A 20124-nucleotide genomic window follows, 5' to 3' on the forward strand; every position below is an offset into this window, starting at 1 on the left:
TCAGCATTCCTCATCTTTTATTTGCACAAATTTACCGAAAACTGTCAACTCTTAATGACAGATGTTGTTATACCTGTATCTTATGTGGAGAGCTAGGTAATAAAATTGTTTTACTTGATTAGTTACCGAACGGGATACTATTCATATCCCCAGGAATATTTCACTGAGTCTGGTGAATCAAACTTAATTTGGCCATTTAAAAGTGATACAAGCAGAATTTTCATAATATGATAGCCAATATAGTCCTACAAGCAAGAGTGAGGTAGTGTGCCGGACCCCTAGTTTTGAAAAATAACTTTCCTCTCATCGGATTCGTTATTTTCTATAACAATTTCCGAAAAAGTGCGATAAAAAATTTACGTTTTCGAATGGATGTGAATGGGTAAGGGTGAAGTATGTCTGTCCAATTAATCAAAAGTAAGAAAATACCTATAACAATTTGGATCAGCAGAGTGACCCTTGCGGAAATGTACCTCTACCGTTCCTAAATATTTGACAGCTGATGCTGCCGAGTTGTTTTTCAATTATTGCCGCTGTACCGAATGGAATATATTTTGTTGAAAATTAGCAAATTCCGCAAAGGATACTAGAAAATTGTAATGAAAATGATTTTGTAAAAGCAATCGTTAGCTGTGATTTGATTGGTGTACTGTTCAGCTAGTGAGCATAAATTTGCAATCGAATGCAATTCAAATTATGACTGCTGCTATTGGTAACGCAAAATTTTCAAAAATATGCTTTACTTCCTGGTAGAACCCAGAAAAAGGTTGGTATAATGAGAATAACAAGTCAATCCTCCACCACAAAACTTTCAAAATAGGTAAATTCGTTAACTTGCACGGCACAAGCAAATCATTCGTCAAAAGCACTTCCTACTAATTCGCACGGAACTAATTATTCCGAGGAAACTCCTCAATGGGTGGCCAGCTACCTCGTAGAAAGCAATGAATGTTTTCCTTTCGATTTGTGAAACAAGATTAACAATTCGTTTAGTAGTAAGAAAGTTATTAAGGTTAAAAGTGAACATAACGCTAATAAGAATAAAGACTTAAGTCCTACGTCAAAAGAAGCCCCTTGCTACGCTGCTGCTCAGCTCTACTCGACTCGGATAATAACGTAATGCAATTCCAAAGGTGGATTATCGGGCACGGGTGCGGTGATGGTTAAGAAATATGACAGAATGAGAATGAACAGAATTGATTGCTTTCAATTTTCTTGGATTGTGGTTCATGATCGATATTCTAGGAATGAGCGTAGGAGCGTACCTGAAAAAAGGAAAAATGTGCTAGAAAGATTTTCGTTTCCTTTGATTGGGTTGTATTCAAAGTGATTTTGCGCCAGGATGATTTGCGGCTGATGAGAAGACTTGCTACTCGGGAGCTGCTTGTTGATCGGTTATAGATCTAGAATGAACTAGATGAAGAAATAGAAATTAATATAAATGCAAATCAGCTTTCGATTTAACAGGGAGAGCTGATTCATGTGTCGTGGATTTTTTTATCCAAGGCTTGCTTCTGTCAACGGATAGAGAGTTGAGCAATCAGTCTATAGGAAGGATAAAATAATGCAATTCAATATCGTCAACACAACACAACCCATAATCAAATATTCGGATGTATACAAGTACCTGCATCAAGCGCCCCGATTCTAAACTACTGTTATTAAAAGTATTAATGTATCAATACTTTTTAAAACTTATCCCAAATACGGTCCACATCACATAGACAATAAATTCAAGATTTTCTCTCTCGACTGTTCTCCTGTTTTGGTCTACCTAGTGAAGTAATTGTGCTTTTCTCAATCATGAACACTACGATTTCATGGTTGGTTATGTTCTTGATTTTTTTAAAAGGTATAATAAATTGTTATTATTCATGACAACTATATGGCCTGTGTTGAGCCAACGAGGATAAAGCGCGATTTTGAGATACATCCTCTTAAAACACTATAGCGTCCAACATGTCATTAGCAAAACCCACATCTATACACACTCAATTCGGCTCGACAATTTTCCAATAGCCGTGTAGTCAGCAAATTTACTGATACCTCAGTTAAGTGAGATTTATTTACTGATTTTCGGTGAAATATTTTCCGCGTCTCAGCTATCAAACGTCACTTTTACTGAGATCTCAGAAAAAAAATTATTGGTTAGGATCTAAGCTGTTGAGATTTCGGCAAAAGATGTGAAGAAAACAGAGATTCGGCAGGGAAATTTATGTGTGTATTTATTTTTGGGAACACAAAATAAGAGTTCCGTAACTTGCTATGTTAATGGGTAGTGATCTAAAAATAGGGTGACCGTATCAGACGACCAAAAACCCAGGACAGTCGCAAGGGGTAAACCATAACAACCCCCCCCCCCTCCCGACGCCCGTGCCATGCAAACTCAACTTCATGTTACCTCCAACTAGAATGTACCTGGTTGAATTTTTTCCTGGTTTTCGGAAATGAATAAATTTTGCATTCAATTTCTGCATTCAGTTAACCCTAGAACGTTGCACTGGGGTACAAATGTACCCCACGCCTTCTTTGGAGCCGTATGAAGACGAGAATTCGGCATTTATCGACCTGGGACCCTAGCCCTAATTCAATTTAGAGTGCCTAGTAAAGCTAGGAAAAGGTGGTATAGCCAGTTTGCTTATAAACTTCGTGCAAGCAGGTGTCAAAATTAGCGTGGGGTACATTTGTACCCCAGTGTACGGTTGCCGTTAGTGTTTCGTCAGGTTTCGTGCTGTCAGTGCAAATGTGACTCGTGACAATACCAGTTTAAATACTGGTTGTTTTACTACATAAGTAACATTTAGTATTATATAAACGTTTTTAATCATTTATTCAAATAATTTAATTTAATTTAATTTAATTAAGCAGAAAAAATCGTTCTCATTTCTACTGATTTTTATTGTTTTATTGTTAATTTTTCAAAGTTTTTCATAAGTTTGAAGCAGAAAAAAAAATCGTTCTCATTTCTACTGATTTTTATTGTTTTTTTGTTAATTTTTCAAAGTTTATCAAAACAATGGTTCGCAAGTATAATTTGCGCACAGTAACTGCTGTAATAGTAACGTTGCGTGCTAATAATGTATTACTGTTCAGAATTTTTTTTTTCATTTCGATTTCCACCCCCTTTCGTGGTATTTACTAAAGCCCGATTTTTAAACTGTCACTCTTCCAAATAAATACACTTTTTCAAAAATAACGAATTTCCATTTTATACCGTTTCTAGATACCCTTCTTTCAACTTTTAGAATCATTTGATTTTTTTTCAAATCGGTTGAAAATTTGCAAAGTTATAGTATTTTTTGTGAAAAAAGTCAAAAGTCGTTTTTTTCACTTTTTTTGTTCAAACCAATTTATGTATCATTGATTCAATACATTCCGTACTTTCACTCACACAGCTTTTTTCGCAATTAAAAAAAAACGAAGAAAATGATGCATTATGCATTGCTTTTATTTGCATTTTTACCTGCGAAAATTACAATCAAACGCGTGGAGTACATTTGTACCCAAGTTCAACGTTCTAGGGTGGAAAACGCTAGTGCAACGTTCTAGGGTTAAAATCAACTTACTATTTTCGTGGGAATTAGACATCGAGCAATTCTGCAGATTTACACACAAGCGGTTCTTGCTGCACCGATCAACATAAACTGGAAAAATATTTTATTTCCAATTGAACGAATCACTCAAAATGTTATGACATCATTCGCGAAGGACAGGCATAGGGTCCTCAGTACTATTTGTACATGGATGAAGTAAACCAGAAACATCAACGGTCCCAAGTGCTTTCGTTGAAGTAAATGTGGGTACCTGACAATCTCTATCTCTCGATTTATGAGGTAGGCTCTCGATTTGTGGGGTAGGAACGTAATAAATACAAAAATATCATTGGCTACATATTTCTGCAAGAGGAGTCGCCAAAACCTCGATTTGACTTTTTAGAAGTAGTGAAATAATTCCGTCGGGTTCGGGATTGAAAGACGACTTGAGAGGTTACATACCTTTTTGAGCAAAAAATGTAAATGAACTTTAAATTTACGTAAAGGCATAAAGCAATGATTTCATTACATCAAGTATTTTGGTAGTACATTTTTCAGTGATAAGGCATAAGTTTATAAAAGCGCTGTAACTTTCGATCTATTTCGAATCTCTATAAAAATTTGGGAAAATATTCGCCAGGAGTTGTACTTTCAGATATAGTAATATTTTTTTTTTTTTTTTTATTTTTCGCAAAATAAAATATAAATACAAGTATGTTGTAACCGTTCGCGCTACGAGTCCAATACGATCTTTGTAAACTCGGTGGCTTAAGCGCCACAGCCACGCAAGATCACCACTAAAAACCTGTCGACGATTAGCATCAATCAATGATGATTGCTGTTCATCTCTGTTTGCCTTTGGAATGCCGGGATAAATTTTTATTAGACTATTGCCATTGCCCTTGCAGTCGTAGCGGGTTTGCTACATTGTGCAAGGTAGTGCAAGGTAGTGTATCTACAGCGGCTACCCACCGGTGCCAATGAATTCCCATCAATTCCTATTTCTTTTTTTTTTATTTCGACTATGTCAGTCACATTTTCTTTTTAATGTTTTAACTAAGCTTGACCCTCATCAGCAGAAGACAAAAGTAAGCCCGTAAGATATTAAGCCTGTGCTAATGACCCTGCCCTATAGGACCCAGTAATCTCTAGCTAATTGAATGTCGTTAAAATGTAAAAAAGAAAATGTGACTAACATAGTCGAAATAAAAAAAAAAAGAAAAACACGGTCGAACAGTTTCAAAACAATTCGTTTGCTCAACCAAAATCGACTGAGAAAGCTGTAAATATTCACAGAAATTCCATTTCCAGTCGGAGCAATACTCAAAAGTTATCTTTTTAATTTTCACAAAACTTAAATTTTAAACTGTGAAGTTCCATCATTTTTTTTTTTCAAAAATCTCTTCACAATGATTTAGTCGGAACCCTGAATCCATGCCATCATTTGAATTGGTTCTGGCTTCAAGCCAAGTTGGTTGGAAAAATTCGATGGTCAAAATTACTCATTTTCACCTGAAAGATGTAATTTTTGTACATTTCGCGAAACTTTGGTTTTAAACTATGAAGTCCTGTACATTTTTTTTTCAAAAATCTCTTCGCGTTTGTTTAATAGGAACACTAAACCCCCTCCCATCCCTGCTCCCAAGCCCAGTGCACTAGGAAAATTCGATGGTCATTTTTTTCCAACTCCTAAAAAAACTTTTTTTACAACTAGTATGTCCCCAAAAAAATCTTTTTCCGCGCTTTTTCATAACTTCATTTCTTTCAGATCGTTTTTGCTTCAAATCGCGACAGTTCATGCATTTTAAAACCATATGACATCACAAAATTTTTTTGAAAGATTTGATTGTCTAGAACTTTGTCGGAGACTGCCGCTCAATCCGGCTGTGTTAAAAGAAGTTATTAAACTTTTAACGAAGTGATGTCTGAGTCAGTTTTGCATGGGGCCTAGTAGTAGTGCATGGTTGTGTATCAGTACTCGATCCCCACGAACTAAAAAATTGCGAAATAATGGTTGGATTTAGCTGAATAGTATGCTCAGAAGAATTGTAGTACTTGATACGAACTATGTTTTTATTAGAAAATTTTAGTTCCACATATGACCGCATAGAGGGCGCCAACACTAGCTTTTCATTGAAAAGAGATATAAAATCGAGAAGTTCCAAATAATTACTGCAAAATGTCTGTTCTACAACATTGTAGAAGACACCTAATTTCTATGTCTCCATTGAGAAGTTAGTGTTAGCGCCTTTTAAGCTGTAATAGATGGAACTAAAATGTTCTAACAAAAACATGACTCGTATTACTTACTACAATTCTGAGCATGCAATTGAGCTACACTTAACCATTATTTCACAAAAAATTTTAGTTCGTGGGAATTGAGTACTGATACACAACCATCCACTAATAGGCCCGATGCAAAACTGACCAAGACATCACTTCGTTAAAAGTTTAATAATTTCTTTTAACAAAGCTGGATTGACTAGCAGTATTCGACAAAGTTGTAGACAATTAAATTATCTTTCTTATATTTTCACTTACAGTGACAATACGATGCATATCTAGCGGCGAAAATTCGAGTTTAGTGAGTTTTCTTCGTGTAAATTGTCGAAAAATCCCGTACAAACTTCAGGTACGTTGGTACGGTAGCTAGACATGTCCGATTTGACTCAAATTTGGTGCAAGTACTCCTGGTGGGACTAGGAATCGACTAAGGGGTGGGCCGATAGTGGTCATTATTTTCTTGTTACTCTAGAGCGAACCTTTGCTGCACTTACTTTGTTGCCAACTCCTTTCGAGAGCGTTCTGTCTCTTTTCAAGACATTGGTTGGCTGTTAAGACGATGACACATAAACTGGCGATTTTTTCTTATGCTCCATATTTTATACGTAAGCAACAGTTAATTAGGTGACAAAAGGGCAATCTTAGAAACTTTCGCTCGCTTGGACGAACTATACGGATTGCTTTCGTTATTTTTAGTAATTGCAAATTCTACGGAATTAAATTCAGAATTGTTGTACATACACCGAAGACCCGTTTTTATCAGCCCCTTTTGTGTATTTTTGGTTGACAAAATGGGGGCAACGACACACATATTAATTTATTTCCATTAATAAACCGAAGCTGCTAAAATGTTCAACATTATTCCGTAGGCACAGCCTCATAACTCTGGCTGGCTAACGAAATCGGGTCGAAAAGCTGACAAAATTGGGGGCTGATAAAACCTAGTTTTCACTGTATTTCTAACCAGGTAGCGCAACAATCCCTCATTCAGCACAACAGCAAATACTTTGTAATGTAAATGTAAGAAAAAAATGCAATACCTCAGCCCCCAACCGAATTTTTACCATATGTTTTCACTAAAATTGTAGTAATGCGCAGTGCTTGCCGATACACTTCTTATACATCAGCAAAAAACTAAAATAGGTGTATATTTTTACATATTTTTTAAATATTTTTTTTAGCTATACTCAGAGGTTCCAATAATTATTTAAATAAATGTTTAAACAAATTTGCCTTTTGAGGTCCATAGAAAAAATGTTTATAAAAAAAACTGGGCCTAGAAAAGTCGCGAAAACCGCTTATATACTAAGAACTGCCTTTTGTTTTATAAAATAAATTGGCTGAACCTCTAGATGATTTTTTAGAAAATTGTTTGGCTCTATTCTGGGCTTGAGTACCATGACTTTTCAAGCACCGATTTTTTTTTTTTGCAAAAGCCTAGTGTACAGTTGGTTTCGACACCGATTCGCTATATTTAAGCTCTGCCAACCAGCAAAAATGACTGTACTTTTCTTTATCCTGGTTAACCGGCGGTATGGTCAGTTGGTCGACTACGGTCTGCTTCGAAAGAGAAGCTAACCAAGATTGGAAGCCTCGGCCATCCGTGAAAAGCTTGTTCCGTAAATGAAATGCATGTCATTGTTCTTCGGTCCAGTTGGGTTCACAAAATGGACAAACAAAGCGGGATTCTTTTTTCTACGCTGATGTTGCTCCTCGTCGGTTACACGTATTTGATTCACCCCGCAAAAGGGTACCAGGGCCGGAGCGTGAATTTTACAGATATGTTTCCTTTGTTTACGAATATATACGGCTAATGTCAGCGACCAGTAGAACAGTTTACAAAATCAATGGCAAAAATTAATTACCAACATGCACGTAGTATGAATGAATCTTTCTTCTTGTTTATATTTATAGCTCGATATGTAGTGAAGGAGTGCAATAGCCATGATTGCATATTTGTCCCATTTACTATAAGATTTCCTATCTTTATTGGACTGATTTGCGATCACGGGCAGTATAGTATAGTTTCACCGGCATGGAAGACTAAACATGTTTTACAATCAGTAGGGGAGAGTGAAGACACTTGATCTTTGGGGATATTTGATTCTCTGGCCATAACTCCTAATCTATACGCATAAAGTTTTTTTTTTATTCATTTCGTTTATTTGATAGGCACAAATGCGTTAGCTTGACGGTGCCAAATTCTTTTGTTTTTACATTTTGGATATTTTAAAACTAGGAGGTTACAATGTTGAAATATTTTTTTTTTTTTTAAAGAGAAAATTTTTACAGCTATCTTAAGACTAGAAATAAGATTCTATATACAAGAGAGTTACGCATAAAGTTGTCACAATATAAAAAGAAAATGAATTATTTGGTCGTTTATGATGTTTAAAACACAAATCTGATGCATTACATTTGGTTTGAAAAAGTTATATAATATTTTAGAAAATATGTGTTTAAATCCATCTCGAAGATCTTCCCACAAATTTTTTTTGAACGGTTGTATGAGATCGTCAAACAAATTATTTATGAATAGTTTCAAGTACGCTTACTTTCTAAGTACTTTTGCCTGGAAAAACAAGCTTTTAGAAAAAAAAAAAATCACAATACATACAAAAAAATTAAATTATGTTCATCTTATGCAACAGGTATCTTTGATCCCTGTAATACTGGGTATTCTTGATCCATATCATTAGTTCTCTTAAACACTTTCGAAATGCATAGAAATAGAAAAAACATCGTTCTATTAACGTAACTGGCACTAATAAATGATCTAAAATGTTTTTTTTTCGTGAACAAATGATGGCATAAGTTATTGAAGGTTGAAAAAGCCAGTTAAACAGCACTGATTTACCGCAAATACTTGTCTTGACTTTCTACTGTGGTTAAGGTTTGTCGTGCATCTAAAAAGCTAGTCTTATTAATGAATTTATCAGGATAGATGATTAGCTGAACTTTCGTGTCTATATGTCTATGTGCTTTCTTTCTCTAGTCCTAGTAGGCGGGGGATCAAGTTATCACATGTTTTTACAAAAACCTCGTTTTGGCAAGGTTTTTAAAATTGTTCATATTACTGACAGGACATAGTACAGTAATGTTTCGATTATATCACGCCCATATATCCATATATGTATGCATGTGTCTGTGTGTGTACATATGTATATGAACGTATCTTAGTATGTATATGTAACTTAGTATGTATATATGTAAGTGAATATATATACTTATACTTATATATTGTTTTATATATATACATCCCTCGCTATATATATAACTAGGCGTGATATAATCGAAACATTACTGTATTCGGATTTACATACTATCCATAGCTCTTACAATTCGAATGGACTACAAGATGGCGTATTTTGCAACTGTCTTGAAAAATTTCAAAATCTTTTGGTTCGATTACTGTATTTTATACAGCGAGTGAATTTTTTGTACAAAAAAATAAACACTGAAACAAATGTGTCATTTTGCACAAAAACAAAAATTTAAATTGCAAAAAACCATTTTTTCTTATTTTTTTATATTTTGTCAACAAAAATCCAAAGAGAAAATACACATTTTGAATGTGAGTGTATGATGGAGAACTTATCGGAAATTTTTTTTTCTAGCAATTACTTTATACATGTTTTTAAATTTCATACTAATTGACATATAAAACTGTAATATTATTACAGAATATAATTCTAATTTTCATGTTATATCAAAATGCTCTTAACAAAAATCTTCCAAAATGCGATAGTTTTCAAGATATTTGGAATATTGTTCCAACAAAAACAGTTAATTCGTGTGATTACGCCCTTTTAAAAATTAGTCGCTTTACTTCATTATAAAGAATAGCTTTCAATAAAAAAAGTTTTACTAACAGCAACTATTCACGAGAAAATGATAAAATTTAATATGAATGATAAAAGGCCTCGTATTCAGACAAAAGTCAAAAAGGTTCCGTTCGATTTCTGAGATTTTTTCACATTAGAAAAACTGCAAAATAAATTTGATTTGCATCAATGAGCATAATTTTTTTTAAAACAGGGGATTTTGGAGACAAAATGACCCAGTATCCCACTTTCCCGTATTTTTCAAGAATATAAATATCTCCCACCAAATACTAAGGTCATTTCTTTTAAAAAGAGATATGAATTGTAATTTTTTGAGTGCTATTTTATTTAATATATTTTTCCTCCATATTTTACTATAGTACCAATTTCAAAAATTTCAAGCGAAGTGGGCGGGGATCTAAAATTGTCCAAGTGATGTGAAATTTGGCATCTGACCTAACTTTTACATTTGTCACAATATGGAAGGGGGGCCTTTGAGAATTCAAAAAAAAATTGCTGTGCCCTACTGCTAGTGTCATGCTGAGTGAATCTTCTGGTACAGTTAATGGTTATTTTGGGCAGCTCAAAATTATTTTTTGGTTTTCTTTTGTTGGTTCGGTTTGTATATAACATTCGATTAATATTTTTTCTAAATTAATAGTTGTTCGGAAATCAGCCGCAATAAACAGTCACCGCGTCTGATTTTATGAATCTAATTTCAAGTTCCGTTATCGCTAACAAGCCCGTGCATCAGATTAACGATCCTTAGTTCTTTATTATCGTTCATATACGTGTATTTCACAAAAAATCCGATATGGAAAATAGTAAAAACTTTCCTTGATATATAAAATCCCGAGCTATCATAACTCTTTGTCTGTACAACGTGTTATCACTCGGTAGTTTTCAACCCAATAAATATATCGTAGAGAAGGAATAGCAAAATTTGTCTGAATACTATCGCAATAAATAGTGATCCGGCCCATTATGCAGATAAGATTAGCTTTTCTTGGCAATACTCTCACGGTTGGCCATGTGGAGTTCAAATTGCTTTTGTTAGAAAACATAGGATACTCTCGATAGCTGGCTTACCAGAGTTTAAAAAGAACCAAAAACTAAACAAGATCATTCCTTTTTCGAGTGATAATAAACCATGCTTTACAGGTCGCATCGCTTGCTTGGAGCGAATCCTAGACTTTATACCCTTCTAAACCACCAACTCCGCGACACCTATGCATAAGTTTGATGAGTCGTCTACTTTCCGTTAAGTAGAAGGAGCATCAACACTTCCCGTCTACCTTACCCTTTATCATCCTTCCCCGTGGGTATGAATTCATACTTACCACTTCCTAAGCAACTATTATTAAATAATCAGCAGTCAAACATGATGAAATCAGTGTGCAATCCGCCAAAATTATCGTCACAACGCAACATCATCACCGTCCTGTGTCGAGTCTCCGTCACCGACAACACAACTTCAGTATCTCATCCAGTTAGTGGCACGTTGTCCGCGAAACCCACGATTTTCACTTTCGTAGGTACCCGCAGTGTCAAGACTCCTTCATACACCCCGTTCCAAAGAGTTGGACGGAGAAGGGAGCCCAAAGAAATTCCCGCTGCGACTTGCATTGACTTCTGCCTTTCGTTCGTCTCCTACAGCAACACTCAGTTCTGGAAGGAGTTCTGCAGGATCTGGCATAGTTAGTATTAGATCATTATTCTGTGCAGAGCTGCGGGGATGGTTCCCCATCCTGCCGCCACTCGCATTGCTCGCTATCGCGTATCGGCTCGCGCTCGAAACCGGAAGATTGACCAGTTGTTATACTTTCTGACTCTCTGGCGGCTACATCCAAATACAACCCACATTTTTTTTTGGGTTCTCGGTCACTGAAGCATCGGCGGCAATAAAAAGGCTGCTCGCTTGGCAGCCAGGGGAAGACACGTCACGACACGTTACGTGAACACTGCGATTATGTCCCGAACATTACCCACCCCTAGTTTTACTATCCCAAAGTGAATCCCCTATGAGGTTATAGGCTTTAAATAAATAAATAAAAAAAATAAACAAAAAACATAAACCATTTTTCGCATTACACTGTGAAAACAAAAAGGCTGCAATAATCATTCGCCTGTTCGACGGACCTGAAAAGTCGTTAATGGATTTCTAGTTATACTGTGCTGCATCCGAGATATGTTAATAATAAATCTCTGTGTCGGTTGCTAACAGCAGTTCCTAACCATCCTGTTGACCCAGATGTGGGCGAAGCGTTTTCCCGAAACGTAAGTGTCATTCAATTTCCATAAATCAAGTATAATAGTGGAAGCGCCATCCAACGAGCTTTTCTCATCGTTAGACGGTATGTTTTATCAGCCATCATTTTGCAAGAAAAGGGAATCGTTTCCATGAGCTGCGATGCATTGTGGAATCCAGCCGGAAGCGTTGCACAGTGTCGGCTAGCTGGACAAAACTTTATTTTGGGTTTCACAAAATTTAACATTTTTCTATATCTGTACACAGGTTGAATAGAGTTTGCTTGAAATATTAATTCTTGAGGACAAAGGCTCGATTTTTTGCAGAACTTTCATGAGTGAAATAGACGACAAATTCAAAAAAACTGCAATCAATCTACACCCAAGTTTTTTTACGCGGGGGATACGTACCGTGTAAAAAACCGTGTAATTCGGAAAAAACGCGTTTATTGGAAAATTCGTTTGCTACCCGCGTTGATTGGAAAATCCGCGTAAAAACACAGCGAAAAATTTAGAAAATTTTTGAAAGTTTTTTGCGCGGATGAACAGTTTTTGCAAAAATATTGTAAATGCTTTTGAATGTAAAAGACACATTCTTTCGTGACGTTACAACGATTTGACGAATCTTCATTCTACAAATATGTTATAACCAGTGGCGGATCCAGGGGGAGGGTCCTGGTCCCCCCACCCCGAAATTTTTTAACTTCTTGAGAAATTTTAAAATAGTTTCTATTTTAAATTTGTTCTAAATTCAAAATCATTACAGACCACATTTGACCACCAAAACTAATTTTAATCAAATGAGGTTATTACATATTACGTATTGTAGGGGAGACCGGGGCTAGTTGACGGTGTTTTTAGTTTTCAATGTTTATCGCTTCGATGTAGGTATATCTTGCAAAATAGATCACGCGGCATGAAAGAGCAGACTGTTGGCAACATCTCAATTTTTCTTTAAAGTATTTAATGCATTGTCTCCATTTTTAGCGACAAAAATATGTGACGCGAAAAACCCGCCAACTTACTCCCGGCCCGAGGTAAGTTGACGGTATGTGAGTATACGCCAAAAACTAAGCAATCAAATGGAGATTCAATTACTTCAAGGGTCCTTTTGGAACCTGCTGAATGTCTTTTCGAGAAAACTGTATATTAACCGACATTTGCTAATATATTTCAGTTTCAATACCCCGGCATTTTGACTTTGACGCGTACTCCCTATTCAAAAACAAATTTTCGAAATTCTTCATGCAATTGGCCGGAATAAATGTCTCCTACATTGGCGAGATACACAAGAAAAAGATTTTCTTACTTTGGAGTCAATTCCAGAAATAAAATTTTTTGATGACTTTTTTGCACTGTAAATAGTACCGCCAACTTGCCCCGCGTGCAGCACCGCCAACTTACCCCAACAGTATATTTTTTTAAAAACTATTTAAAAAATAACTTTTGTAATATCTATAGGGATACTGAAAGCTGTTTTCACGCGCTATCGAAAAATATAATCATACGGGAAATAGATTGAAAATCGCCCTAAATAACGCAAAGTATTTAAAATTTTGAAAATTTACTTGGTATGCTTGAAAACACAATATCACCCACAACTTCCACCAAACAAATCATTTTGCAACAAAACCACATTGGATAACGGGTTTCACATAACATAACTGAGGTACACAATAAGAGACTGCGCTATATGTCTAATAGAAACAGAGAAAAAAGGATTCCGCCAACTTACCTCAACCGCCAACTAACCCCGGGCTCCCATACAATAGACATTTCAAAATCCAAATTTTGGACCCCTCCGATTTTTTTTCTGGATCCGCTTATGGTCGTGACTTCATTCGTGTGATGTCCCTCATGGTAAACCATTACACGCTGGATGCGCTGGCGTATTGGGCTCGTGGATAGTGGTATCTGCGCTTGACGTCGCCCTATTACGACATCGAGCACCTTGTCTGGGCGTGCACCGAATACAGAGGAAGACTAACCAACGTCACGGTTCGAGATGTGCTGGCAAGCCGCGTTCTCCTCTATATGTCCCTTCGTAAAAACCATCAATATACAAATTTAACTGCCTCTTCTTATTTTTATTTTTCTTATTTTTATCTTCTCAGAAGTGCCTTTTCGCACCTGCACCATACACCCTCGATGGTTTGATGCGACTCCAAGGCGACACAAAACATCTCTGTCGAATGAGCCAACAAACACGGGACCTACAGCACGAACATCACACGCACAACTCGAAATATTGCCCATCCACATCTGAGCCGTATTACGAAATCGCCTGGAGAAACCCCTGCCATCTTGAGGAGGACCACCCGGCGTCCCAGTACATGGTTCTTCCTGATGAAGGCCACCCGAGTATGTAATCCATCCGTTGATCTCCCGATGCGTGAAACTGAAAGTTAATAATTTTCTCTCCCTGCCATCTTTGTCCATCCTTCCTCCCCTGACTCTTATAACCGGAAGTAACACCCCTACCCTACCCCCCCCCCCCCAATTATCTTCCCGAAGCCTTTATATCTCCCTGTCTCTTCTAGTTTTAACTATTATATTATATACTTTCGTTGAAAATGCCCAACTCTACTGCCACATAAAAATAACTAATTCATCCCCCCGATTTTTTATAAAATTCAATCACGCCTTCTATTTATTCCTACTTTAAGGATAGTCGTAAAAATTGTCCCCCTTAGGGACCATTCATAAACCACGTAGATCGAAATTTTAGATTTTTTAACCTCTCCCACCTCACCCCTAGTAGACCAAAGTAGACTTTTAGCAAACCCCCCCCCCCCACAGTCTACGTAGACTTTTAGATTTTTTTTTGTTTTTATGGAAAATGTAAATTAGAAAAATCACATTAAAATGTTCAAACAAAAATTAAACGTGAGGCGTTCAGATGTATTTCAAACTTTTCAAATATTAAGGACAAAACAATACATCGATCAATAATGCTTTTCACATTGGTTTTTTGTCTACGACTGCTCAAATCAATTAGTACCAACTCAAGGGAATTTAAAATCAATTTTTTTTCTACGAAATACAAAACTAGTATTTCATATTTCATGATCCAAAATTGATTAACTATGAGTAAGAATTTGAAATTATGCTGTCGATGTGTACTATTATCTAGACTGGAATATTAAACCAAACATGCACACCAATTCCACTCTTAGTGAAAAAATCAATATTCCTAAGATCACTAGATAATCCAAATTACCTTATTCGATTTGGGCGACGAAACTATCCAAATCTTTCCAAAAATATCTATTTTTCTTATGTAGTCAATATCGCAAAATATCAAAACTTAACTCCGAATAGGAAGGTGATAAGCCTATTTTCGCGGTGCTTCTATTATTACCCTACCCATTTAAAGCCGTTGGTTAGAACAGCATTCCATTGATTGTAGACCGACTAATTAATGAATTAGTGAGGCACCCTCCCTTATTTGGTGAAAATGGGCACGTTATCATAGAACCGGTTTGCTTGAATTTGCGCCAGGTCAACGCGTAAAATTTAACGGTCGTTTCAAGACATGGAAATCAGTGTAAATGATTGCAAGAGAAATTTCCAACTGTTTAACTCGAGTAAACACTTTTTTATAGAAGTTGAACTAAACAACAGCTTGAATAACCGAAATTAATAAAAATTTAAAAAATCAATCGACTTACTGTTAAAAATCGGACTTCTTCTTGTTAACATGGTGGTTTTAATGTTGAACTTTTACCGTTTTTGCACTTTTAGGGGAAGATGGGGTAAAACGCACCCCCTAAGGAAATATGATCATAACTAAGCTATAGAACATCAATTGGGAGAATTTAATTAATGATATCGCGTAGCCAACATTTTCCTCTGTAATCAAAATCATAACGCTTTGCAAAATATTCAAAAACATGAAAATAATTCAATTTTTCAAACTCATTAAAAATCACCTTTTGAAAAATAAGCGGGGCAAAACGCACCTGTGCGGGGGCAAAATGCACCACAACAACGGGGTACAATGCACCGCAACAACGGGGCATAATGCTCGGCGAACAAGCAAGTAGCTTTGTTTTCTAACGAGATTTCACAAAAGTGTGCCATTAAATAGCCTTAGGTTATGCAATTGGTAGGTTTTCAGAACGATTTTTCTGTTTTCGATTAAAAACCAGCAAAATCAGAAAAGAGGGCATTTTGCCCCCGATGGAGCAGAGATATAAATTTAGCAAAAAGTGAATTATTTAGTAGATTTTTCATATGTAGTGCGACCGAATAATGAACAAAGTTATAAATAGAACTGGAATGCTCTAATATAATATTAAAACAGTGTTTATAAGAGCTGTAAATCCTGGTTGCACGAGCCACAATAATTACATGAGAAGAGCACGTTATTGTTTTTTGTTTATTTCTCGAGCAGCTATTGATGTACAATTGCCAAACTTTGACAGTGTATGTTTACTATGGCGGACTTCCGACTGGTGTTACCGTTTTTTAGAAACTTTCAGCTGTTTTCGATATAATCAAAAGGTGCATTTTGCCCCGGGGGTGCGTTTTACCCCATCTTCCCCTAATTGGTCATGCATTTAACGGGCCATGCATATCCGCTAACTAGTCGTGTCTCAGGTGATAATTCACGACTGCACGATTTTCAGTCTAAATCTTCCGCGGAGAGGAATTTTGGAAGATTGTCTTTAGAACTGTCATTTTGGGTTTTTTCTTAATTTTTTGTGAGATCAAAAATATATCTGAATATACGCAAGAAACAACAACGTCTTGCATTGTTGTATAGTCCAAAAAACGTAGGTTTTGGGTTGAATGGTCGCTTAAAGAGTAATTATCTCAATAGTGTACTACACACCAATTTCTTGTGTTTTGTTTCAGCAAAAGATTTTGCTGAAACTTTTCAGCAAAACTGGATTTGCTAAGAGTTCAGCTTTGCAATTTTTGTTTCGCTGATTTTTAGTAAAGTCCATTATTTTGACGAACATCAGCAAATCTATAGAATTTGATTGCTGAAACAATCAGTGAAAAAATGGCAATTTTGTTGAGTTCCAGCAAATCAAACTGACACTTCAGCAAATTTTGACAGTTTTGAATTGCTGTAATTACAGCGAAATAGTTTTTTCTGGAAGTATTGCTGATATTTCAGCAAGGCAAAATTCAGCAAAAATTGCTGATATTCAGCAATCAAAATTTAGTGTGTAGATTTGAAGTGTCTGCATAAATACATCTAGTTGAATCTACTAGTAGGCTGAACAAAACTCTCTTTAAATTTTGTGTGCAATTAGTAAAACGAGGACCAAAAAAATTCAATGTATACGTAGACTTTTGCAAGCTCCCTCCCTCCCCCTCGTAGACAAACGTAGACTTTTGCTACACCCCCTCCCCCGTCTCTCCTATGAGTCCACGTGGTTTGTGAACGGCCCCTTAGTTAAACATTATTTGCTCCAATAATCGCACTGCTAAAAAAGTCAAACCATATTGCCATAAAAACTAAATGACCCCCCTAATCTTACGAAAATTATATTACCCCCTTGTGTAGATGTATAAGATAGCTATAAAATCTCCTTAGTTTCATTTAAAAAAAAATCAACATGTAATCCCCTAGTTTTAAGTAATTTAAAATGTAAAACAAAACAAAATTGGCACCATTAAGCTAACGCAAACGTCCTTATCAAATAAACGAATTTAATAAAAAAAAAAACTAGAGCGAATCCAATATTGTTGTCTGCGTGTAGCTTTGGGTTACATGCACTCGACACATACGATGAGTCTAAAAGTGCTGGCGGGCGTCCTTCCGCTTAAAAATTTATTTTGGGACCTCTCGTATCGATTGCTCATCTGATGCAATATCTTGAACCGGTTAGTAATTGAAAATTTCGAGAGGCTTGTCCAGCTCAATTCCCAAACCCGATTTATATCCTTGTACTTCGATTACATGTCACAAAATATCAATTCTTTCTTCATATGGCCGGTGTTAAGTCAGACCGGACTAAGTGACAAAATATTGATTTCGAGAAAAACGAGTTTAAAGTTTGAATCGTAGCATCCTTTACATTATGATTGGAAATTAATTTTTGCCACATTTCTTATTTATTGTTGCATATTTCAAATCTGGCATACGTCGAATATAGCTGACGATATTTTTTATCTAGTGCTATCATCATCTCATTTTATATGTTTTGCGACTTAGTCCGGTCTGACTTAACTCCGACCATATTATCCCAACCGTTTTCAATCTTCCTCATGCTTCTGATTCAACTGTATTCTTCGACACATCCATGAAGGACGAGACTCGTGGAATCCCGGATCACATACGTCCGCAGGTGATCCAAATCATCTTTCATAGTAAATTTTGAGAAGTCGACTGCAACAAGATATTTTACACCGACGGGTCAAGCCTCGACGGCACTTCAGTATATTCAATAAAAACTTCACCGCCTCATTCAAACTCAATGATCCTGCTTCAGTTTATGCCGCAGAACTTGCTGATATTCAGTATAACCTTGGGATCATTGATACTTTGGCCACCGATCATTACTTCATTGTCTCGGATAGCCTCAGCTCAATCGAGGCTCTCCATTCAATGAAACCTGGAAAGCACATTCCATTCCAGGTAATGAAGAAGCGGACGCTTTAGCTGAGGCTTTAGAAGGTGACAGGTTCAATTACTACACGCTGGACGCTCATCTCCGACGTTTTGGGCTTGCAAATAGCGATATCTGCGCCTGTGGCAACGGTTATCATGATATTGGACATATTGTCTGGGCATGCGCCGAGTACTGTCCTGTCAGATCTCAACTATTGGATTCCCTTCGAGCCCGAGGAAGATCACCCAATGTCACGGTTCGAGATGTACTAGCAAGCCACGATCTCCTCTATATGTCCCTCGTATACACCTTCCTAAACACCATCAATATTCAGATTCAACTGCCCCTATTATTTTCTTATCATTCTCAGAAGCATCCTCTTCCACCTACCGTATCCCAACGATGGTTTGAGGCGACACAAAACATCTCTGTCGAATGACCCAACAGCACGAGACCTTCAGCACAACATCACACGCGCAACGCGGTGTGTTGCCGATCCGCATCTGAGCCGTACTACGAAATTGTCTGGAGGAACCCCTGCAGGCTAGCGGAAGACCTCCCGGCGTCCCAATACATGATGCATCCGTCCGAATCTGTAATCCTTACCGTTGATTCCCGCTGACGGAAACTGAAAGTTAAAAACTTTCCCCCATGTCAGCTTTGTCCACCCTCTCTCCCCTGTCTCTAATACACAGATGTAGAATTTCACCCCCCCCCCCCCTTCTGCACCTTGTATATTTTCCCAAAATTAACATTTATTTTTTGCTGTTTCAGGTCTGTCAGGTTTGCTGAGGAGAAAGCGAAAACGAACTCTTGTCTTTTGGCTAGGGAGCCAAACGCCTGGCATTATGCAATCTTAAATTCCTATAAGGGAAAATTGGACGGAAATGCCCAACAGTACCACTACTTAAAAATAGCCCTGATTAATCCCCCTAATCTTAATAAATATTGAACCACCCCCTCTAGTTATTTATAGTTTTAGCATGTCTGTAAAACGTTCCGCTTAGTTAATAATTGATTGTTCCAAAAATATCCCTTCTAAAAATCGTAAAATGCATTACTATACAAAAACAGACATAAAATGACCCCTCCCCCTAATCCTACGAATACTATATTATGTCCTCTTGTGTATGTATAAGTTAGCTGTTAAATTGCTTTAGTTTCATTATATAAAAACAAAATAATATTTAAATGTGTAACCCCCTAGTTTTGAAAAATTCAAATTGCACAACAAAGAAAAAAATGGCACATGTAGGGTGGATGTACCAATAGTCGCATACTTAAGGAAAACTTTTGATAAAAAATCGATGAATAGATCTACAGGCAATGCTAATACATTAAACGAAAGCTTTCAGTCCCTACTTCATAGGAAAAATATAATGGTTTAATGGTTTAATAACCAATGTATGCATTCAAAACTGCTTGTACCACTATAGGAACACATGTACCAATAGTGGTGCAATCGCTAATTTCAGTTCCTATTGTTGCAAATCCCATTGCTTTCTTATGGGACTTGCAACTATAGGTACACTATATCAACTATAGGTGCAAGGGAGCTCAAAATTCTAAGAAAATCATTTTTTTAATAGTCATTTGGGCAAATTTCAAGGATAACAGTTTTATTGTCGCATAATTTGATGGTTGGTACCTTAGTTAGGCGTATAACCC

General features: G+C 36.5%; 1 protein-coding gene across 1 annotated transcript in view; it reads left to right on the forward strand.

Annotated features, from left to right (window-relative positions):
- Positions 1-19343, forward strand: part of LOC131688935 (uncharacterized) — a 463009-nt gene extending 443666 nt beyond the window's left edge. Inside the window, exon 10 of the mRNA XM_058973570.1 lies at positions 19231-19343. Within this exon, the coding sequence (XP_058829553.1) occupies positions 19231-19316 (86 nt within the window). The 3' untranslated portion in view covers positions 19317-19343. The remainder of the gene's footprint in view (positions 1-19230) is intronic.
- Positions 19344-20124: the final 781 nt, after the last annotated feature.

The sequence above is a fragment of the Topomyia yanbarensis genome, chromosome 3, assembly GCF_030247195.1.
Source record: "Topomyia yanbarensis strain Yona2022 chromosome 3, ASM3024719v1, whole genome shotgun sequence".
In the NCBI taxonomy this organism is placed as follows: Eukaryota; Metazoa; Arthropoda; class Insecta; order Diptera; family Culicidae; genus Topomyia; species Topomyia yanbarensis.